The sequence below is a fragment of the Pelmatolapia mariae genome, linkage group LG16_19 (assembly GCF_036321145.2).
Source record: "Pelmatolapia mariae isolate MD_Pm_ZW linkage group LG16_19, Pm_UMD_F_2, whole genome shotgun sequence".
NCBI lineage: Eukaryota > Metazoa > Chordata > Actinopteri > Cichliformes > Cichlidae > Pelmatolapia > Pelmatolapia mariae.
In genome coordinates this window covers 27,621,052-27,645,465 of record NC_086241.1, presented here as the reverse complement: position 1 = coordinate 27,645,465, position 24,414 = coordinate 27,621,052, and the positions used below count along the sequence as shown (strand labels likewise).

Genomic DNA, 24,414 nt, shown 5'->3' with positions numbered 1-24,414 from the left:
CCATTCTCATTGTATTTTTACTGATGTTTTTTAGATGTTCATTTATTCTGAGCTCATCATCTTGAACTTCAGTGACATTGCAAACTTTGCCATTTGATAAAAAATAAACTCACCATACTTAAGTGGAGAGTCCACGTTGCACATACGGCTTTAAATCACATTAACACAAATAAAATGCAAAGGATTACATTTGTGTGTGCATGAATGCATGTGCGTATCAGTGTTACTAGTGTGACATACGGTCAGACTGTGGAAACCTGCCTCTCTTTTTAACAACAAAAAGCAACTCCTCACGGTGTAAGTCATGCAGTTTGTGGTGAACACTTGGATTAAGTATAGGTTAGGTTTCCAGGAAATGAATGTTGTCATAGAGACTGAATAGTGTGTGATGGACTCACATGAATTGCTTGATTATGTAAAAAAAAAAAGAATTAAGACTCAAAAATCAGTCTGTTGATTACTGATTTCCAGATTTCTCCGGTCACTGTCAGATGCCCTCTCTCTCAAGCAGAACCACACAAACCCACCTACGCAATGAAGGTCTCTCTCTCTCTCAAACGCACACAAACACACACACAAACTAGTGGGCAGCCAGGCCAGAGTCCAGCCTTTTAAACAAACAGCCATTGAATACAAATGAGGTCATGGATTCACCACCAGGCAAAGACTTTCAACCACTTTTTTAGAGCAAACCCTGACTGGGAAAGGAATAAAAAAGAAAACTCGCCCCCTAATTGAATCCGATGAACAAAAAGAAAATGACACCGAGAGGTTTGTTGTGGATACGTTCAGTTTAAAAGTGGAACGTTAGAGGAAAAGAAACAGTGAACCCGGGTCTTTATATTCTGGACTAATTTGGCCTGTTTTATATGGATTCCAGCATTGCTTCACCCCTGATGTTTGCCAGATAAACTCTGAGTTTCTGTTTCAGTGTTACAGCACTGCACAGAGCTGGGATTTAGTCAAGCCAAAAGCTGATCACCAAGCTGGGAGCTAAAGAGAGTAGCTGAGCACCGTTAAGAACTAACAAGCTCCTGGCAGCTACTTTCAACATTCACTTCACTGACACCACAGAAATGCTTTGGGAGCGCAAAACCTTCCTCTTCTGTGTTTTGTCGGTCTACATCACATCAGTGGTGGTGGGTAAGTACTGTGCCAATGAAGGAGATTTGCTCTGCTGCATCATTTTTCCATACAGTTATTCCAAATATGTATGCAAAGAGGGTTGAAAGACAGAACAGGGACCGTGTTATGTGAGTTTTTGTCGCAAGTCAGTGATTACGTAACACATAGCACCATATATAAAACGAGGAACTTGTCCTCCACAGTAAAGTGGGATTCTTTTTTCTGCTATCTGCCTTCCAAGTGTCTTTGTAAGAATCAAAGAAGAAAATGCTAATTTCACATTTTACTGGTAATACTTAATGTATTACCAGTAAAATGTCCTAAAGATGGCTGTCAAAAGTGAAGCTATTGTCCTAGCAGAAAAATGCCTGAAGTGACCAATATAGTACTATGGCTGACATTATTAGATTGTTAATCATCTGATCATTAAATATGCATAGACCTATAAAACGTGTCAAGAAGTCCCGATTAGGCACTGCTTCATAGTAAAACGTCACAAGCTTGAAAGACTGAGAAATGTTGGTTAAATGTGTGTTGTAAATTACTGGTGACGTTAGGGGTCAGATAAACGTAGTAGAGAAAATTTTTAAATAATTACTTCCAAATATAGTAAAGCCAAAGTCTTAAAGCTGCACAGGACTGCCACACTAATTGTTATGTGATGTTTGAAGTAAAGGGGAAGACTACTGGTTTTCCAGTTTTGAAAAGGTTAGGATGCTGTGCAGCATGTAAATAAAAACACAATCCAGTGATTTGTGAATCACATGAACCCACATTTCACAATAACATCAAATGTTTAAACTGAGATAAATCATTTACTAATCAAAAATTGAAATTCCTTTTGAAAAAACATGGACTCTTCCTTCCATAAAGAGGAAAAGGACCATGCAACTTGTCATCAGCGTTTAGTTCAAAAACCTGCAAGTCTGATGGTAGAGGGGTGCATTAGTGTCTGTGGAACTGGCAGCTTACACATCTGGAAAAGCGCCATTAATCCTTAAATGTGTCTATAGGTTTTAGAGCAGCACATACACCCATCCACGCTGTGCATATTTTAGCAAGCCAATGGTAAAACACATACTGCATCTATTACAACAGCATGGCTTTGTAGTAGAAGAGTGGTAATCACAATGCTGTCAAATACAAAACCCGCAAGTTTTATTTCATGATACAGTGAGGCTAAAACAACAACTACATAGTATGTATTATGCCCTTCTACTTCTACCAGCTTCAGATGAAAGGCAGCAAGATAATCACTGTGCTGATCTCAACAACATCACATGGCGGGAATACCAGCAGCAAAGAGTCAGACTGAACGTCCAGTATCTGCTGCTGACCAGGAAAAACATGGACTGTCCACAAGCATTCAATGAGACGTCCCTCACCATGGAGAACTCCTACTTCAACCCCTCGCGTCCTACAAAGGTTATCATCCACGGGTACAGGTGAGATCCTTATTTAGTTTCAGAGTACGAGCCTCTGAATCTTCAAATGAAACAAATGTAATAGTTTTGGACGGATCAGTGCTATTGCTATTCTGTGCACCAGTTATGTTAGAATAACAGCCACAGTTGATGTTTTCCATTCATTGTCACTCGAATGTGATAAATGGTTTATTTCAACTGAAGTGTTGCCAAGCGTAATGACTTGTTCTGCTCAATATGAAAAGACATTAAAACTGTCTCCTTGGAAGATTTAATAGGCAAAAGTAATGGAGATTCTCTGCTTATTTAATGGTTTTTTAGTTATAAATTTTGAGTTGTATTAACAAAAAGAGTGTTAACTTATTTACATTTAACTTAACCACAAGTATTACCAACTAAAAATGTTATCTAGACTTTATCAAAATTGTTCAGTATTGACATTTTACGCTCACCAGCTTAGTGTAGTTTATAAAGAGAATTTAGTAGTTATTAACTAGACTTTTAATATTAATATGCTATTAATGGCCTTCTGACCGCAACCCATCCTTGCAGGGCCCGGGGGAGTAAGCCCTCCTGGGTGAAGAGGTTAGGCCAGGCGCTTTTAAGATCTCAAGATGTGAATGTGGTGGTGGTGGACTGGGTCCGCAGTGCGTCCTTTGCCTACAACCTGGTGGTAGAGATCCACAGAGAGGTGGCCATACAGATTTCTGTCCTCATCAATCAGCTGCAGGTGCGAAGCTGTTCAAATGCTCGTTAGCCACATTACGACCCTGAGCAATGTAAATGTAATTCAGCACAATTAACAGAAGTATTTTCTAGATATTATGTAGTCTATGAAAAAAAGTCTGCAAGAGTTTTTTTTTTTTTTCATTCTACAAATGACAAAAATATGTTTGTGGTTGCTTATATTGAATACAGAGTCTATTCTTGCGATTGTCTTCTCCAACAGAATCATGGCTGCAGACTCGAATCCTTCCACTTTATCGGGGTCAGTCTCGGGGCACATGTCGCTGGTTTTGTGGGAACTTTGTTCGAAGGGAAAATAGGAAGAATCACAGGTGAGTTCAGACACCTTACATACATATTATCTCTTGCAATGTAAAACTGAATTGGAAACACAGCTGCACACTTAAAAAGTCATTGCACATGTGCTCCACCTCAGAATAATCCTCCTTGTGGTGGAAATAAAGTTTAGGTTGCTGGTAGCTGGTATTAGGTTTACAGAAATGAGGAGACAACAGGAGTGAAGACAATGAAGGTTTTCACAGCACAGGCTCTCACAGATCTCAGTGTGACCCTGAAAAATTAGCAGGGCTCTTCAAAGAACAACAGTACATTGAAAAGAGACACTGTGAAGTTTTTTGACAAGGCTCAGTCCCTTTCAGCAGAGCACCACCAGCACAATACACCACTGTTCAGTTGATAATATCAGGTCTTTTTGTCTGATGACACAGACTTGTGCGGGGTTAAATCAGAGGCTTGACTGATCCCAACAAGAATAAAATTTGAAAATGACACCAAGCTGATGAATAAAGAAATTCAAAAGCTTTCTCTAAATGTTCCCTTAGCTTATTGTTGATTGAATGGGTGGTCCACAGGATAGGTTGGTTGGTTAGTTGGTTGGTTGGCAGGCACAATGGTTGTTTGACTTGCTTGTTGGTTTGATGGTCAGTTAATCAGGACGGTTGTTTGGATTTTGTTATTGGTTTTTGTGACTGGTAGAGTTCAGCAACTTTAAAGCTTTGAACCAATACATTTGTTTATCCCCAGACAAAGAAAGGCAAATTAAGATGAGGTGATAGGGGATTTTTGTGTCTGGGTTAAGACAAAAGGCAGACACACAACAAGATTTCTAAAAAAAAAAAAAAATAGCTATGCTGGAGAAAGTGAGGACATTTTTTATTTACTTATTTTTTTGCAATGCTGTTTGCAGCTAAACTCACTGTTTACTGAACATTTAATTGAATATGTACTTTCTCTTGCTTCCTCTCTCCTACTGTTCCCATTTTTTTTGCTCTTCAGTCCTGCCAAACCTCTGCCTTACAAACGGTCACTGAATATTTAGAGAATAAACTACAACCATAAAATCCAACTAAAAACCTCATATAAAAAGACTAGTTGTGTTCCCAGGGCATGGGGACACTGTTTGACATTTTAAACACAAAACAGGACAATGAACCAATGTGTACTACACTGACCATAGTTTCCCTAGAGATGAAGTTCTTTCATTATGAGATTACTGGAGAAAAATGACTCTTTTTGTTGTTTCTAGTAATATAAAATTGCATGGCATGTGCTTAATCTCAAAGATATTTAACTTTCAAACAGGCCTGGACCCTGCTGGACCCATGTTTAAAGGAGCGGACACCTATAGCCGGTTGGACCCTTCTGACGCTCAGTTTGTGGATGCCATCCACACAGACTCTGACTGTGAGAAAACGTTAACTTAACCTGCAAGTTTATTTCCATCACTAACATGGCTTAGACCACTTACTGTTGTTGTAACTACATGAAACCCCTTAGAAAGCATCATCGACAGATCAGCCAGGCTGATGACTTCTGTTTTTTTCTCATTACTGGAAATTATGAACAAAGAGCAACTGTGGAACTGTAACATTACGCTTTACTAAGGCACACAAAGATATAAATGTGCTTTTGTTTGAGTTTGAGGTGTGATAAAACACATTGGATGTGCAAATTATTCAAAATGCCTAAAGTCATCAAAGCTTTGAAAGACTAATGTTCTCAAGAACAATCAAACCTCCTCTTTCAAATAACACTAGCGTCCCAGTGCCACTGGCAGACATGCACGCCCTAGTCATCACACTGCCGCCGCCGTGTTTTACAGATGTTGTGGGTTTTTTGGATCATGAGCTGTTCCGCGCCTTCTCCATACTTTTATCTTGACATCATTCTAATAGAAGTTGAACTTGGTTTCATCTTTCCAAAGAATATTTTTCCAGAACTGTGCTGGCTTTTTTAAGATTTTGTTTTTTAGCAAAGTCCAGTGTAACAGGTATTACAATTAAATAATATGAGATACGCATTAAATTATTGTCTCGGCAACTTTGGACCAGTATCAGAAAGTTCTAGGTAAGACTATGGAGCCTTGAAAGGATCAGCAGAGAAGGAACCACACAATAATGGATAAGATGTGATTTGAATAGAAACCGTATTGAAAGTTGTAAAGTTTACAAACCCTGCCTGTCTAAAGCCGGCTTCCTACAGTGCACAAACGCACATTAAAGGGCCCAAAAATAAAATCAAAACCAAACATCCTCTTTAAGGAAATTCTCCAAAGAGTTTCAATTAAAGAGCTTCCACTCCTGTTGCTCAGTCCACTTCTCTTTGGAAAGAGAAATTACAGTTCCTTGTGTGTGTGTGTGTGTGTGTGTGTGTGTGTGTGTGTGTGTGTGTGTGTGTGTGTGTGTGTGTGTGTTTCTGTCCACTGGTTCTAACACTACCCGGGTGGATTTTTAAAGTGTTAGTCTTATCTGTGTCAAGGGATGTAGTGATAGTCCTGAGGTTCGCTGAAGATGGATCCCACGGCTGGCCACACCGTACTCTGGTCCGTCTACAGTCACTCGCTTGGGGTTGGCTCGCCACTGAACCCACAGGGTTCAGATCTTGAACGATCCAGTCCTGGTCAAAAACCAATCGGAGCTCGTGGTGAAGATAGCTCGCCCGGCTGACGCAGCTTCCCACGGCCGCATTTCACAGATTTCAGATCCAGGATCTTTCAGCTAATTTGGCAGTTGCTTCATGAGTAATGGCTTTCACAACAGGAAATGTTGACTAACAGAAAGTCATCTCAAGGCATACTCGCCTCCTAGTGGCGGGGAGGGAAATTACACCTCCAACCTTATTCAGCAGCAGAACCCACAAACCTGATGTGGGTTACACTCTCCCCTCCTGAACTCATGCACGTCCCTGTGCATGACAAGGTTCACACAAATGTTTCTTGGGGGGAAAGGCAAGAGAAGAAGCAGGTGCTTCACCTTCATTTACCATGTCATTCCATGCAGCGGTCAACCCTTAGAAGAAAGACTTTACCACGGTGACAATTGGTTTCCCCAATTCAGTGTAGTCGAGCCTCATTGGTGGTTGACGATCCCGCTCAGACCTCCTGATATGGACATCAGTGTCAGCTCGTTCCTCTACTTCACCACTCTCCTCCTGTCCTTCAGTTCCAGGATTATTCGTCACATTCTCCAACCTGTCTGGGAGGACTGGAATCTCTTTAGGTTGGTCCTCACTTAAGTCCTTGACCTCGTTAAGCAACTCCTCTTCCCCTGAACTGCCATCCAGCTACGTCCTTTGTCCCTCAGATTCAGTTGATGCATTATCAATCATCTTTGCTTCTCCCACAAATTCATGGGATTCAGGTGCTGGTACGTCCACAGCAGGAGATGAGGTCTGACCATCAACTAGAGTCTGCTCATCGCCACATTGATCTAGTGTTTCATGGTAAATTGATGTGACATCAGGCATAACATTGGCACCTTCCGGAACTTCCGTCGACTCGGCAGAGATTGAGGTCAGATTATTCTTGGCGTGACTGGAACCTAGGTCTCTTGGGGCATTTTGCGTTGCAGCACACCCAGTCCTCTCAGAGACTAGTTGTGTTTCGAACCAGGCAACGGGAACAATGTCCTCCTCATCTGAAGACTGGTTAAGCTCCGTTTTGCTGTTTGGAGTATTCTGACGCATCCTAGGTTTTTTAGCTCGTTTGGGCTGAGCACGCTCCTCCGTCGGTGCAGCAAGAAATCCGCATGGGAGTAAGAGGTCGCGATGCAGCGTGCGCTTGGGACCCTTGCCGTTCTCTGGTCTAACTGTATAGACTGGGAGGTCTCCAGCTTTCTTTACTACCACATGGACTGTGGACTCCCACTTATCAGCGAGCTTGTGCTTTCCTCGAATACGCACTTTCCTGACGAGTACTCTATCGGCAACGCCTAAAGCAGAAGGACTCACTCGCTTATCAAACCGAGTCTTATTCCTCTCAGCTACCTTGGCAGCTGTCCTTGTGGCAACTTCATAGCTCTGCTCAAGACGAGATTTAAGGTCCTGTATGAATTGGGAATGTGACTTGTGTTGCTGTTCTTTCACCGGTAAGCCAAATGCGAGGTCGACAGGCAACCTCGGCTGGCGTCTAAACATTAGTTCATATGGTGTGAACCCAGTCACCTCACTCCTGGTACAGTTGTACGCGTGGACCAACGGCTTTACAAAGTCCTTCCAGTGGGATTTTTCTTGACTTCCCAGAGTGCCAAGCATGTCCAATAGAGTGCGGTTGAAGCGCTCCACCGGGTTGCCCCTTGGGTGGTATGGTGTTGTTCGCGTTTTACGGATGCCCGCAATCTGACAGAGTTCCTTGATCAACCACGACTCAAAATCAGGACCTTGGTCGCTGTGCAGTTTCTCTGGGAATCCATAATGGACGATGAAATTGTCCCACAACCACTTTGCAACTGTTCGAGCCTTTTGATTTTGTGTCGGTCCAGCTACGGCATACTTGGTGAAGTGATCAATGATCACGAGGATGTCCTTTGTGTTGCTTCTGTCCGGTTCAACAGACAAAAAGTCCACGCATACTAATTCGAGTGGTCGCGTCGTCATTATACTCACCAGAGGTGCAGCTCTCTCTGGTAGAGTTTTCCTGCACACACACCTGGTACACGTCCTTATTTTCTTCTCTATGTCCGAAGCCATTCTTGGCCAGTAGAATCTAGCTCTGACTAGATCCACTGTGCGTTCCTTTCCTGTGTGACCCATGTCGTCGTGCAGGCTTCTCAGAACCACGTCCCGAAGTTTCTCAGGCAAGACTAACTGATGTTGTGGGTGTCCCTCTTCTAGGCGTGTTCTATAGAGGATGCCATTTCGGAGCTCAAACTTGTTCAATTCTCTCAACAAGAGAGGCAGATCTGGAAGCTCGGTTCTTAGACTAGGTGGTGGTTTCACTCCGTGCTCAATCTGGGAAATGACATGCTTAATGCACTGATCAGCTCGTTGCTTGTCTCTGAGGTCCTCTTCTGAAAGGTTTGGGATGATGGGTAGTCCTCCAAGCCCGTCCTCATGACCAAAGCTGTCAGGCACCGCATCTGCAGAAATGGCCAGGCTCTCAACCAGGGAGATACTACCATCACAGTCCATTGCATTGTCGGCACAATAGATAAGTTGTCTCTCACAAATGGCTTGAATGACCTCTGGATTAACCACTTCAATGTCTCCTGGGTCAGATAGGTGATGTTGAGTGAAACGATGTATCCTGTCCCACTCTTTCTGAGATGGTAGGTCGTCACGCAGATTGCTGTGAGGGCGTCGCGACAATGCGTCAGCATCTCCATTTTGTTTCCCAGGGTGGTACTCGAGCTTAAAAGAGAAGGTGGAGAGTGCAGCCAGCCACCTATAGCTGGTCGCATCGAGCTTGGCAGAAGTAAGTATGTAAGTGAGAGGATTGCTGTCAGTGACCACTGTAAACTGATTGCCATACAGATAGTCACTGAACTTCTCCGTCACAGACCACTTCAATGCCAGGAACTCGAGCTTGTGAGCAGGGTAGCGGGATTCACTACGTGATAACCCTCTGCTAGCGTAGGCAACAACACGCAGCTGCCCCTCCTGCTCCTGATACAAGGCCACTCCGAGGCCAGTGGAGCTTGCATCCGTGTGTAGGATGTAGGGCAACGCGGGATCTGCAAAGGCTAGAACTGGGGATGTTGTCAGTTTGTCTATAATCATTTCAAAGGCCTGCTGGCAGGCAGGTGTCCAACGGTCCAGAAATGGTTCTTTTGGGTGGTAGTACTGCCCACTCTTGTCTCTTGACTTGGAATGCTTCTGAACAGGTGGGTACCCTGATGTCAGATCATTCAGAGGCTTTACTATGTTTGAATAGCCTTTGATGAACTTCCTATAGTACCCGCAGAATCCCAAGAAGGCTCTCAGCTCTTTTAGGCGTTGAGGAACTGGTCAGGTCTTTAACGCTGCTATCTTCTCCGGGTCTGCTTCCACTCCCCGCTCTGACACCACATGTCCCAGATAACGAACCAAAGACTGGAAGAACTTGCATTTTTCTGGAGACAGCTTCAGCCCGTACTCCTTCAACTGGTTGAGAACCTTGATGAGTCTGGCTTCGTGTTCTTCTAAAGTCCTCGAAAAGACTATCAGGTCATCCAGAAAAACTACAACCTCCTTCAGGTTCATGTCGTCCATGCACTTTTCCATCAGCCTCTGGAAGGTACTTGGGGCGTTCGTCACTCCTTGAGGCATGCGATTAAACTCCCAGAAACCAAGCGGGCAGACAAAGGCAGTCTTGGGCTTATCAGCTTCATCAACCTCAATCTGGTAATAACCAGACTTGAGGTCGAGAACACTGAACCACCTGGAACCAGATAGTGCTGCGAAAGTGTCATCCATCCTTGGGAGTGCGTATGCGTCCTTCACTGTCTGCAGGTTCAACTTCCTGTAATCAATACAGAGGCGAACTGGACCATTCTTCTTCCTGACCACAACAATGGGAGATGAAAATGGAGACTCGCTCTCACGAATCACTCCAGCATCAAGAAGTTCTTGAAGATGTTTTCTGACGGCTTCCACATCGTTTGGGTGGATCGGCCGGGCCCTGTGCTTGAATGGTGTTTGGTCAGACAGCTTGATGTGATGCTTTACTTTATCTGTCCTCCCAAAGTCAATATCATTCATGGCAAAGACTTCAGGCATGCCATTCAGCCTTTTCACAATTCTGTCTCTCCACTCTGGAGAAATTTGAGATTCCCCAAAGTCAAAGACCAGCTTAGGTTGATCAGGGGACTTGGATCCAGGTAGCTTGATTGGCTCCTGACCCTCCGTCGCACTCTGTTTGTGCGGTAGAATAGCCTAGATTGCATTGAGCTCAGCAATCACGCTCTTGGCCGGAATAGTTATGTCGTGCTCAGACGCATTAGAAATCACAACTGGTAGCCTGCATGGGGATCTGGTCGGTATGTTGAGGAGGCAGGTCTTTACTAGAAGTCCTCCAGGCAGAGATGATGTAGGGTACTCCACGATGACACACTTCTCCGACTGGAATCCCTTGACTGCTACTGTTCCCTCTAAAACAACAGTTTCTCCAGCCGGAACAACCTTCTTTTCTTTCCCATGCATCCTCACCACTCCAATGTTACTGTCGTGACATTGTTCATCTCGCAGTTGTAATACTTTCAGCACAGTCTTGTAGCCATCTGCTGAAGTGTGGTGGATCACTGGACCTTTCTCTTTGTGCATGTTATATGCAACATCAAGGGTGTTAGTACCAATCAGTACATGAAAGCCAGATGTTCCACTGTCTGGGACCACTAAGGCCAAGGTTGGGACATCACACTCCTTCCCCAGGAATTGTTCTGGGAAGGTGATGGTGATTTTAATGTAGCCCAAATAAGGCACGGGTAACCCATTGGCACCTTCAACTTCCAATAGATCATACAGTGGCTCTATCTGTGTTTCAAACAGATGCTGATCAAAGAAGGACTTGGTAACCGTAGTCACTTGTGAACCTGTGTCAATCAGACAGTTAAACTGTTTTTGTCTTGGATCATCACTTGGCATGTACTCTTTGTACCTATCAGTTTTGGGGAAACCTTCGAAAGGTGTTTCCTGACATTACACTGGTTCAAAGCAGCACTTAATTTAGGTGTAGCGTCTTTATTAACAGGGCGCTGGTGAGCTGCTTCAGCCTCAGCTTGCCCTACAACTGAGGCTACATCTAAAAATTTTCATTGGGAGTTAGATGGTCTGTTGCATCCCAAAGACGCTGCTTTTCTCTTAACTGACTTCTTTTTTCATCAACGAGAGTGGGGTTTGGTTCGTTAGTGCAAGTTGAGGAAATATGGCCATCCTGACCACACTTGAAACAATACCAGGCTTTTGGCCTAGCATTCTGTTTTGGGTTGGATGGCTTCCAGCTTGGTGCTCTAGGGTTAAGTTTAGGTGGTACTGGTCGGCTGGATGGGTGCTCAGCGCTCCCCTTGGGTTTCGAGGACTTTTGGGGTTTCTTTGACATCAGTGCGGTAAGCTGGCTCTGAAGAGATGCCACCTGCTGTTTGAGTTCCGCCAATGTGTTGGACTCGGGTGGGATCACTACTTGCTGGCTGCGAGATATGTTTGAGATATGTTTCACTGCTGACACTTAACTAGGCTCCTGGCTGGCTCGCCACTTTTGTAACAGGTATTACAATTAAATAATATGAGATACGCATTAAATTATTCTCTCGACAACTTTGGACCAGTATCAGAATGTTCTAGGTAAGACTATGGAGCCTTGAAAGGATCAGCAGAGAAGGAACCACACAATGATAGATAAGATGTGATTTGTGTGTGTGTGTGTGTGTGTGTGTGTGTGTGTGTGTGTGTGTGTGTGTGTGTGTGTGTGTGTGTGTATTTCTGTCCACTGGTTCTAACACTACCCGGGTGAATTGCTGAGGTCACCAGTGCTTTCTTTGTGTTGCTGTTCACAGCAAAATCTTCCAAATGCAAGCACCACACATCAAATCAACTCCAGGCCTTTTATCGTTTTATCTGCTTAACTGATAATGACATAACGAAGGAACTGCCTAAACCTGCCCATGAAATAGCCTTTGAGTCAATTGTTCAAATTACTTTGGTCTCTTTAAAAAGAGAGTGCCACATGTTAACTCTTGTGTTGTCCTCAGGATTCCCATATACTTGTTTGCCATTCACCTACGGGTCATTTTTGACCCAAGGACAACACAAGGGGGAGCTGAAACTCTCAATCCCGTTTGAATGCGGATACCCTCAAATAAAGGCTTAGAGTATACATATTACATTCATGTCCATGTTTCAGTAAACAGGTAAAAAAAAAAACAGAACTTGTATCAGTGTCCAAATATACATGAAATTTGCGCCATTTAGTTTTTTCAAACCAAGCTTGATTTTTTTTTTTTTTTTTTGTAGCTCTAAAAAAATCAATCAGACCAATCAGAACACTGCATTTGTCAACAAGTGTGCTGTAACTCAAAGTGCACACTGGTACTGAATATCCAAATAGTAAAATAATACTATTTTACTTCAGACACGCAGCTAGACACTGCTCCAGGTCTGCCAGCTCTGAGATTATTTCTCTGCCTCCTCAGATGTGGTCCCAGTTCTGCCAGCACGAATTCAAACTGGCCAACATGAAACATGTACAAAAACTATCCAACCCTGCTGCTGCTTTGGGAACTGGATTCTGGATGAACCCAGAATGTCTCATCATGGCTTGATATTGACTTTATTTTTTTGTCACAATGGATTTTTTTTAAGGGTGGATTTTCTGCAAAAACAAAACCCATTCTCTGTGTGTGTGTGTGTGTGTGTGTGTGTGTGTGTGTGTGTGTGTGTGTGTGTGTGTGTGTGTGTGTGTGCATTACGCAAAAAAATCTGAATTTCACATTGTTTTTTCACAATAGGGGCGATCGTGGCTCAAGAGTTGGGAGTTCGCCTTGTAATCGGAAGGTTGCCGGTTCGAGCCCCGGCTTGGACAGTCTCGGTCGTTGTGTCCTTGAGCAAGACACTTCACCCGTTGCCTACTGGTGGTGGTCAGAGGGCCCGGTGGCGCCAGTGTCCGGCAGCCTCGCCTCTGTCAGTGCGCCCCAGGGTGGCTGTGGCTACAATGTAGCTTGCCATCACCAGTGTGTGAATGTGTGCGTGAATGGGTGGATGACTGGATATGTAAAGCGCTTTGGGGTCCTTAGGGACTAGTAAAGCGCTATATAAATACAGGCCATTTACCATTTACCATATACATTGTTGTGTAATGGTCTTAACACAGAGATGCATGCATAAACATGCTTATTTATCCCCAGCATTGTTGCAACTACTTACTGCCAGACATATCGAACATATCAAACATATCTCTCATGAATGATCTCAATTAACAGCCATTTTAAGCCAGAAAGAACATTTTGTCATCAGGTAGAAGCTACAGTCAGTTTTTGGTGAAGCAACTTTAACATTCATAAATAAAATATATGTAAAATTCTCATTGATATTAAAAATATGATTTTCAAGAGAGATCAGGCCAAGAGGGCAGCAGAAACGGCAACAAATATAACAGCTATAAAGATATTTTAAGTTGCCAAAAAAGACTGGACTGGTTATAAGCAGTGTTGGGAAGGTTACTTTTAAAATGTATTCCATTACAGATTACAGAATACATGCCCCAAAATGTATTCTGTAATGTATTCCGTTACGTTACTCAATGAGAGTAACGTATTCTGAATACTTTGGATTACTTAATATATTATCATGCTTTTTACAACTACGTGAATGTACTATTGCTGTGATTTATTACTGTTACTGAAGGTCCGCGGCTCCGAACCATAGTAAAGGGACCTCTGGCTAATACGGCGGGTTCCGTGTCGGGCTCGTAGCCGAAAAATAGCTTTACTTTGTTGTCTGGGTCAACTTTGCTTGCGAGAGACAAAGAGAGGCGTTGAAAGGCTGCTCCAACGGAACTTATTGTTTCGGAGGAAAACACGAACACAGCGTACAGTCGAGTCTTAATAGCGTACTTACAACTGTGCTCGTCAGGCACTCTTCTTGGCTGCAGTGGTTATTATTATATTTACATGCTTCCAGCTCCCGTTTTTGCCCGATGACAACTCGTACTTTTCCACTCGCCTTTTTCTCCCTCCTCGCGCTCACAGACACATAACGGGTATGGCAGTCCATTCTCCCTGCAGCACGGACTACACTGCCCATGATGCTACATTCTTTAGAACTATAGCTGTAGCATTCTGCCTATTGACCCTGTGCACGAGAAAATGCTAACTTCCTGGTTTGAGACCGGATGTGGGGTTGTACATTTCCGGTAGCTTTACTTTGCGGTCAATCGCTACTGCGAAGATATACTCCAAAATCATGTCCAAAACTCGAAAACGGAAAGATCGCGTTAAGTTACAAAGAGCAGAAGGTGGCAACACTCACCACTGTTGTGTCATAAAAAAATCTAATGATCAATTTTGACGTTTAAAGAGTTTAGATCCATCGGTTGTTTACATCACTCAACACAAGCAGAACTGCATTACAGAATCAGAAGACACATCGTCCACATTCAGAAGCACATCTCTGTATAGTGACTGGTCTTATGATTTAAACAGGCAAATGTTCAGCATTCAAACTACAGGTGAACAATAGTCAAACCAGATGTTTCCCCGTTATGTCGATATCAGCTAGTCAAGTACACACCTACACAGCATGTTAACAAACCGTGAAAAAAAGCCACACAAAAAATGAATGATTGCTGGTAAGGGTTTCTATACATTAGTATTTACGAAGGGTATGTTGTGACTTACCTTCAAAATTACAGTGGTCCCTCGCTATAACGCGGTTCACCTTTCACCTCGCTGTTTCGCAGATTTTTTAGTGCAAGTTTGCATGCTTTTTTTTTTACATCACATTGTGTCCTGCGTCCTGATCGCTGCAGACGATCTCCTCCGTGACGTCTCTCCTGTACAGTACAGAATCGCTGCATCGATCGCTAGCAGTGTGACTCTGAAGTGCAGTACTGTATGTCCACGAAACGTTTTGCACAGTCAAAAAATAAAATTGGCTACTTGATTTCACCTATCGCTGGTTATTTTTAGAACATAACACCCGCGATAAACGAGGGACCGCTGTTTACAGATACTGAGAAATATAACATTTGAATCCCTTTTCTCTTTTGAGAAAAAGAGAGGCGCGGGGGAAAAATATCGACAAGTCGATGAACATCATTTACAGATATATTGGGTAAATGCCCAAGACATCTATAGAAATGTAAATCGCTGCTTGATTCATTCATTTACTTAACTTGTTTTGGACCGTAAACAGGGCGCGAATAGGACACCGGAAACAAAGCTCCCCACAGGAGTTTCCGCACCGGAAGTAGCATATGCTAACATGCGGTGCACATAGTCAATTAGCTTAGCACAACAACAACAACAACAACAACAAAAAGGCGCTCTCTCACCAAGGAAACACGCAGAGAGAGAGCGTCACCCTGTAACCATGGCAACCGTAACGCTGCCGCCTGGAACAACATAACATAGCTGTCAAACAAAACCCAAACAGTCCTGACCCGCCACAACATGAAACAGGAAAGTACCGCCGTGTAATCCATTTATTTCAACAAAGTAACTGTATTCTAAATACCACCTTTTTAAACGGTAACTGTAACGGAATACAGTTACTCATATTTTGTATTTTAAATACATAACGGCGGTACATGTATTCCGTTACTCCCCAACACAGTATGTACAATAACACAGTCATAAAGATAATTGCAAAACAGATAATTTCTTTACTTTATATATAACCCCTTTTGTAAATTCTGTTGACTGCAAACTATTTATGAATATAAACAAAGATATTAGGTGTAAACATGTATACACACACACACACACACACAGTTAGAAATCACTTTTTGGCACAACACCAGCTAACAGCTGAGTTTAGCTAAGTATACTAGCTAAGCTAGGTTTGAGTTTCCTAAAAATCACACTTTACCTCTGATAAACAGTTTGATTACATTCTCGCATCCTATGAGACTTTGTTCGCTCATGTGTCCATGTCCAACAGTGTTTCATTCACTTCAAAGAAAGTTTCACTAATAACAGCTAACAGAGACTAACAGTAGCTAACAGCTGTATTATTAGTTCATTGGAAGTCTTTTGTATTTATTAACACTTGTATTACAGCTGATAAAATCACATTGTGTTTATACCTGAAATTTTGTTTGCAGTGCAATGTAGCAACAAATTGCTGACAGTTTTCTTCTGTATCAGATTTTGGCATCTCCATCCCTGTTGGCCATGTGGACTTCTTTCTGAATGGAGGGAAGGACCAGATTGGATGTGCACGTTCCAGGTTTGACTCAAGTAAGTTCAAGACCCACTAAAACAAAAACAAAAAGAGAGGGGGGAACTAGAAGGAAAGGAGCTCTTTTTTTGTTGTTTTCACATTGGTGTCTTTCGCCCTTGTTTTTTTGCCCTCGGAAGTTATAAATGAAATTCCAGTTACAGATGAGTAGATTTTGAGCAGAGCCAGTTTTTCGTCTGGACATTTTTTCCCATTACTTTAATGAGAGTCTCTGGACATCTGTCTCCCTTAGTAGTTCTATATTTTGTCAGTTTTCTTGTATTTTTTAGTGTACAGTTATGTGATATGTGACCACATGAGGGCGCTGGACGTCTACATGAGCGCGCTGAACGGCTCGTGCCCGTTAATGGGGATCCCGTGCTCCAACTATGAGGACTTCCTGAAGGGACGCTGTATGGACTGCGACAACTTCAGAGGGAAATGTCCAGTAATAGGTAATAACACGTGGGTGACCACCTGCAGCACACAGACTGCTGCTGCTCCCTTTTATCAGCTGTTAGTTTCTAACTATCCTGTGTCTTACTGTGAAAAGCTGTGAGTGCATATTTTGGGAGTGTCATTTGTCTCTCTACAATAAAAACGTTTCTCACCTCGAGATTAATATGACACTGAGTTATAAGTTATATTAATAGTCCTGCAGCCTATAGTGCTGCCTCATTATTTTTACAAGACTTGCTGCTGTCAGTGGTTCTTCCATGCTATTGCAAAACACTTGTTCCAACAATACAGTCTATTAACTATAAAGTAAATCTTAAGTATTTATAAAGTTGTTATGGCATCTCACTTAAAGTGAACTGGATAGGTTCTTTTTTGCTTCCACCTCCAGTGGAGCCGACACCGTCACATGTCAGCTTTTGACAGCTTCTTATTGTTTCAGCTTAATATACTTGCACGTGAAATTACTTTTGATTCATTCCTTTTGATTATGTGTGTTCCAGGTTTATCAGAAAACAGTGGGATATCTATATCTCCCATTCCCAAAGAGCAGAAGCTATTCCTCCTCACGACTTCTTCACAGCCATATTGTGGTGAGTGTTGCAGTGTATTTGTGAGACCGGGGAATTTTTCATTTTTTCTTAAAAAGAAATGTTATCTTCTTGTATCTCCTGTTAAGAAAAATTTAAAACTCTGAGTAGTTTGAATGACGTTCATCAGACTTAACCTCTCGTCACTACACATAGAAGGCAGCTAACTTAAGAAATTGGTTAATCGGTTATGCACTCTGATTCTTCCCTACCAACCCACCAATAGCAAGATTTCCTCTTTCTACTTAACTAGCACGGTTTAACAATTCCTGTTTTACCGTACTTTAAAATGAAATTTTTCCCACTGTTCCCCTGATCAGCTCACCACATCTTGGTGGAGTTGGAAGTTTCTAAACTGGATAAGAGCGCTGAGATTGAAGTGACTCTGACAGCTGAAACCCTGGAAACAAAGCAGATCCTCAGGCTGTAAGTATCACAAATATCATATGCATCTCACATTGCCTAGATCCTAATGAACTTACTCTTTAAAGTTAATGAATAGTACAATATGTACAGTTGGATGTACTGTATTCAGTTCCATGCCTAAAAAGAACAAATTAAAAAATTAGGAATGACCAAAACTCATCGCTAGCAGAAAAATCTGACTTTAAAAATGTCTGCATTCAGGATCTGAATCCCTGAACATGCACTTTATTTGGTAAAGTACATCAACAGTTTCGGCGTTCCCAAAAAAGCATCTGTTCTTGATGTTGCGGATCCCACATGAGGTGACTGCATCATGTAGGTTTTGTACCTGTGCATCCTTGCTGCAGATCTCCACTTCTGTTACATCCCAAAGTGTCCTTCTGAATTCAGAGCAGGTTATGGTTTCATGAGCACGTCACTTTCATGAGACCTGTTTGAGAAAGCAGCTTTTTGATTTGTGATGTTTAGCATTATCCTACTGGAAGCTACCATTAGAAGATGATAAGTTGGGGCTATATGATGATGCACATGTAGGCTTATGGTTGTAGTACTGCTTATTTGGTATCAAGAGGCTCAAAGTGCCTAAATAGTTGATTGAAGACATACAGTAAAGGAAGGTGAGCTGAGATTTCAGTGACTGCTGAATAAGAGGGAAAAAAGCAAGGATGAGGAAAAAGACCACATGATAAAGATAGTTGTTCCTATGTTTACAGAGACTAAAAGACAGTGATGAATATTAGTAGTATTTTCATACCAGTTTGCAGGTAAATTAAATTCAATAGGAATGTATTACAAGTCATTCTTTGTAAGCAATTTTTGTGTATTTTTTTTTTAACCAGAAAAGTTGAGTGTTCAGTTTTTATTTTAGCAGATGTACTGTATGTGTAAAGGCTCTGCTAGATGCAGAGTACTGTGCCAGAAAAGTTCAGATGGGAAAAGTTTTGGGAAAACATGTTTTCAGAGCACAAGTTTAGTGAGTTTAGTCTTTTTTTTTTTATTAAATCTGAAGAATGGCACCACGTTTGTTTTAGCTGTGACTTCCCAGTATGATAAATGTGATTGTGTGAAAGCGCCTGTCTCATCTTGTGTGGTTTATTATTTTCACATGCACTACATGTGTGTATTACAGTCAGACAGATACAACAGTGTACAGGACGGTGATGGCTCACTCTACCCCCCAGTGTGAAATCAACTCCATCAGGCTGACAAACACAGGAGCTCGCTTCTACAGACAGGCAGAGATCCACGTCAAGTCTGTCTGTGTGACTGAGTTTCCCTCTCTCAGGTAGGACGCAGACACAACATGCACATAAATACAGTTCAGTTCAGCCACCGGGTCCTATTCTCATTGAAACAAATACTGGAGTGCTTTTTTTAATATGTTCTGTAGCACATAAAAAGTCAAACACAACATTTACCAATGAATTTTAACAAGGCAAGATTTACAGGCAAACACCTGTATGCTCCATATATGCTACAATTGCTTATTCCATCCATCCTTTCCATTTTCTTAACTTCTTATTGGAGTCTGGAGTCTATCCCTGCTGTCTTTGGATGATAAATTTGCCAAAATATGTAAACACACAGCTTCAGTTTGTTGTTATTGCAGTTTCCTGTTACAGTACTTTGGACAAACAGAAGCAAACGTTGCTGCAATGAGTCAATGAAGGTATAGTTTTCAGCAATACATGTTGTTGTTTTGTCACCCAAAGCCTTACAGCAAATTGCTCTACAGAAATGCCAGCGATGGTGTTCTCTCTTTAGGTAATTAAGAAACAGGGTAAACGGACATACTAGAGAATAGTATCAGGTCTGTCAGCTGTTTAATGTGCCAGTCCTGCAGTCTGCTGAAAGGTTATGTCATGATATGAGAGAGAGTTGAAACCAGACCGTGCCAGTAACACACAGTGTTGTCCAAAATGTAAAATCCATTCATTCTGTGCTTTTTGTCCCACCCTTAGGTTGGCATAAACCTGAAATGACCCTTTTAGAGTAGTTTACAGAGCATTACTGTTCCTCAGAGATCACTAGTGGGCGGCCTTCTCTTTGTGATCAGTAGCTGGAATTTGAGTTACTTGAGCTTCAGATCAAATCTAACCTTTTGCAGAAAGTGTGAATTTGGCCAGTATCAAAAATGTGCTTAAAGTTGCTTAAATAGTTCTTTATTTCACTTCGGGGAGTGTAGAGAGCTGACCACATGATTCATGATTGCGCCATCTCGTCTCTCGCCCCAGTGTTTCCTGTTTATCTCGCCTCTCTTTCTATGAACAAAAAAGGCTAACAGGCCAACATTAATCATCCTAAAAATCAATATTTGGACACTGACACCATGTTTGTAATTTTGCCTCTGTACACCACCACAAGGGACTTTAAATCAATCAAGATATGATTGTAGTGCAGAGTGTTGAAGACTTACAGCCATTTTCAGAAGCTGAAAAGTAATTGGACAAACTAACATAATTTTAAATATAAGGACTGGTTTTAATACTCTATGAAAATACTTTGCAGTCAATGACTGCCTAAAGTGTAGGACTCATGGACATTACCAAAGCTGTTTTCCTGCCTACAGCTGCCTTCAGATGCTGCTTCTTTGTGAGTGTCTTTGCATTTAGTTTTATCTTCAGTAACTGAAAAGCATGATCTGGTCATGCTACAGAGTCTACAGAACTGTGCAGACTCTTTCAGATGTTTTTCTAATCGGTCTAATCTGGCCTTACTGTTCCTGAGTATAATCAGTGGTTTGCACCTTTTTTGTATTTCCATTCATGAAGGTCGACTTTGACAGTTATGTGCAGGGGTGCACATAAGTGGTCCGCAGGTGCGCATGCGCTGTCAAAAAAAAAATAAAAGAAACTGCAACGCGTGTTTGCGTACATATAAAAGGCACTGTTTTTGTGCGCTAGAGTGGGATTTTCACGGCATATTCTGCACCACATCTCTGTGCGTTCATCATTTGTTTGAAGCCAGCTCACCTCCTGCAACCACTTTTCCGAGAATACGCGCTTCTTTTGCGGTTTGGACTCCTTCTGACATTTCTTTGGAGGTGGAGGACCGTCAAAGTAACTGCTTTAAAGGAGCTTGCTTCTTCGACATCTTTAAGAGTTAAGAGAGTTTAAGAGAGGAGGAAATGTCTGTCCTCCTCCAGAAAATCTTATGTACGCAAACGCGTGTTGCAACTTCTTATGTGGTGCGCGTCTTTTATTTTGACAGCGCATGCGCACCTGCGGACCACTTTTGTGCACCCCTGGTTATGTGTCCAACTCCCTGAGAGTGTTCTTGACTCAGATGTTTTTCTTTACCTTGATAATAATTTTCCAGTCATCTACTTCTTCTGTCTTCCATGGTCTTTTGCTGGTACTGCTGATTGGGCAGTAAAGTCCTCCTTTATTTGTTTAAGGTCATTTCTAAAAAGTTTTCTTTCTTCTTCAAATTTTCAAATGCTAGACTGGTGAGCTGTCCAGGGTGCACCTCACTTCTCTCCCTGTGACAGCTGGTATGCTGGGATAGTCTCCAGGATCTGCTTAATTTGTCATGGAATTATAGGGAACAGGGCTCATTTGGCCATAAAAACAGTTTATCAACTGTCCAGTTACTTTTGAGCCTCAGAAAATGGGCACTGCATATAAAAATGTCAGGGATTCCTAAACAGTTACTGGATTCTTACAATGAATATGCTACATATATTCATTCGGACTAAAGTCTGTTTTGCACAAGTGTGGGTGTTTTTGTTTTTATTCTTTCAGGCGCAAAGATCCTGTGTGTGTGAACAACATCAACATCAGACGGGGAGCTCCGTGGTCCCACGACCTTGTGCAGTTGTGTGACTTCTAAAGAGAAAAATCTCCTCGACAACAATTGAAAAGTGCATAGTGTGCAGCAATGTGGCCTATGAAGATACTAACACAGAGATGGTTTCACATTTTTATACCTTGTTTAATTTTGAGAAAATATCATTGGAGTTCAACCTCAGGGGGCGGAGCCAAAGACTCACATTTAATTCAGAAGAAGCAGCCTTTCCCTGAACTTCTAAGTGACATAATGCTGTTCAGGCACTTTTGCTAATCCTTAGATTTTCTAACATCATGACTAAAACTGGGGGGAAAAAAGGTTATTTACATTATCAGAATTTCCGGTACAATATTATTAATATTATAATTATCTTTCTTTTTTGTCATTCAGAGTTTGCCTATACTCACTAAAGCGTTGAAGTGTTTATGAAACCAAACAGTCTGGTTTCACATCCTAATCCCTTGTTTTTTGTTCTTTTAGCATTAAATGCAGCAACAAACTCTTAACCATGTCTTTCTTTTCTCCTGATTTCAGGGCTAAAAGGATTTGTCCTTTTGCACTGAGGTGAATCTGTGTGTACTTTGACTTTTTTGGGGTGGAACATGAATCATTTTGAGCATTATCACAGTGCTACATAGTGCAGTTGGGACAGATATGACAGGAAGCTAACAGTCAGAAAATAAACAACTTAAATCATCTGGAGAAATTTTGGCCCCATGAAAGAATGTTTTCTAAATACTTAGACTTCATTTTAGTCTCATCACTCATCTTTTGAATTCAATAACACACAAATACCGTGATTCACATTATGCCCGTGTATTAAACACACCAATGTTTAAAAACATTTTTAAAAAATCAGGCTTCTAATATATATCACCAGAGAACATGTAAAAGGATGACTTTGGTAATCTGATCACTAATCTAAACATGACACATCAAAACATTGCAGTGAAATGGTAGAAGACAACAGAACCAGTTGGCAGGTTTTGTACATAAAATGTTCCAGACAGGTCTGAAAAGATCAAGGATACAAAGCCAAATGCTTTCCAGAGCTTGAAGGAAGATTTGATTGTAATGTACATCTGCCAATGTTAAGCTGTTTCATAACTTAAATCATGTTTTGTCAAAGCTATTTAAAATCAGACCCAGAAAATGTGCAGCAACCTTCCTACATTACATCAACATTCATTAAAATAATTACTATTATTTATTTGTGAAGCAAATTTCAAAAGTGAAATGTAACATTAAATCACGTGAAAATCAAATCTGAATAAAAAACAGTTCCAATCTGAAATGTAAGCAAATTTAGTCACAAAATATGAAATGACATTTTAGACATTAAATGTGCTGGTAGGTAACAAAGTGAAGGCTGCCTGTCCTCAGTTCTACAGTGCCAATCAATATGATAGTGTAAATATGATTTTATTTGGGGCCTAATTCATAGATGAGGACATGTTGATAAAATATCAGCAAGATAGCATGTCTACTGGAGAGATGTTTCTCTGAGTCTTTTAATTTGTTAAACATTTGATTTTATAGTCTACTGTATTTAAAATGTTAAAGGCAGATTTCAGACTCTTGGTAGAGAGGCCATGAAAGATCAAATGCACTGCATCTGAAGAAAACACCAGCAAATGGAAAAATGTAGCAAAAGCACAAAAAACACAATGGAAGCGCTAATTAGCATTAGCAAAACAGAAAAAAATAAAGTGGACAAACACCGCAAAAGCTTCCCAAAACAACAACAAAAAATACCCTCACAAAATACTGTTTTTTGGAAGACATTAAAGTGACAGAATAGCTGCGAAAGTGCCAAGCTAACAGTCAACGGCTAATAGCAAACATGTCGCTACAGTATTACATGAATCATGCAATTAAAACACACATTACCTGGATCATTTTCTCCCTCACAACAGAAATAAATTTTTGTTCGCTGAAGAGATTTACCACTGAAACATTTTTCAATGGGGTCAGTAACATCGCAAGCAAAATAATACCAGAAGGCCCAAATTGAGCTTCACTAGCTTAGCTATAATTGCATTACATGCTAATTAGCTTAAAAATATTAATTGCGAAGCATAATTTTGGCTGTTCCACATACACAATTGACCATATGCACCGTGTACTGTGGCCGTAGGATCACTGCAAAATTCTACAACAAAATAACCGGCGTACACTGAACCTGACTTCTGCTGATATATGGCTAATAGCAAACATGTATCTACAGTACTGTATGAAGCATGCGTTTAAAAACCCATTACCTTCCAACTTTTCTCCCTCACAACACAAATAAATTTTCCGCTTCTTTTAAACGAGTCTCAGTGCAATCCTTCATGTTTAGGTTTCTGTCACTTTCACAAATTATTGTCTCCCAAAAAACACTTATGTTGTGAGATTTTGTTTTTTTCTACTTTAATATCTGTTGAGTTTTATTCACTTCCTTCACGTTTTATTCAACTTTTGTGGGGGGGTTCTATGCTTTTTGCAGCATTTTTGTATTTGCCAGTGTTGTCTTAGGTTGTAGGTCATTTACGCTCTCAGGGTCACTGTATTTTGGGATATTTTGTCAGCATGGCCTAAAGGCCTAAAGACTAAATGGTAACAAGGAAAATGTTAACACTCCTAAATAATATGTCAAACTGTTAAAAGATGTCAGTAAGGTTTGTTGTATGACTTAAATTTTAATTCAAATAGTTAAATGTTAAGAATTTATATTTTTCATACTCAGGACT

At 41.3% G+C, this 24,414-nt stretch overlaps 1 protein-coding gene across 1 annotated transcript; it reads left to right on the top strand.

Annotated features, from left to right (window-relative positions):
- The first annotated feature begins 636 nt into the window (after positions 1-636).
- Positions 637-24,379, top strand: pla1a (phospholipase A1 member A). Its single transcript, XM_063499051.1, has 11 exons — positions 637-1,143; positions 2,354-2,570; positions 3,102-3,279; positions 3,499-3,607; positions 4,878-4,979; positions 16,349-16,441; positions 16,712-16,876; positions 17,381-17,470; positions 17,788-17,893; positions 19,023-19,178; positions 21,637-24,379. The coding sequence occupies exons 1-11, from the start codon at positions 1,077-1,079 to the stop codon at positions 21,722-21,724; spliced, it is 1,371 nt and encodes a 456-aa protein (XP_063355121.1). The 5' UTR covers positions 637-1,076; the 3' UTR covers positions 21,725-24,379.
- The last annotated feature ends 35 nt before the right edge of the window (positions 24,380-24,414 follow it).

Bases quoted from the DNA above. Each gene is read 5' to 3' on its own strand.
- pla1a (XM_063499051.1), top strand. From the start codon at position 1,077: ATGCTTTGGGAGCGCAAAACCTTCCTCTTCTGTGTTTTGTCGGTCTAC. The intron at 1,144-2,353 runs GTAAGTACTGTG...TACTTCTACCAG, and splicing joins CATCACATCAGTGGTGGTGG to CTTCAGATGAAAGGCAGCAA. The intron at 16,442-16,711 runs GTAAGTTCAAGA...TGTATTTTTTAG, and splicing joins ACGTTCCAGGTTTGACTCAA to TGTACAGTTATGTGATATGT.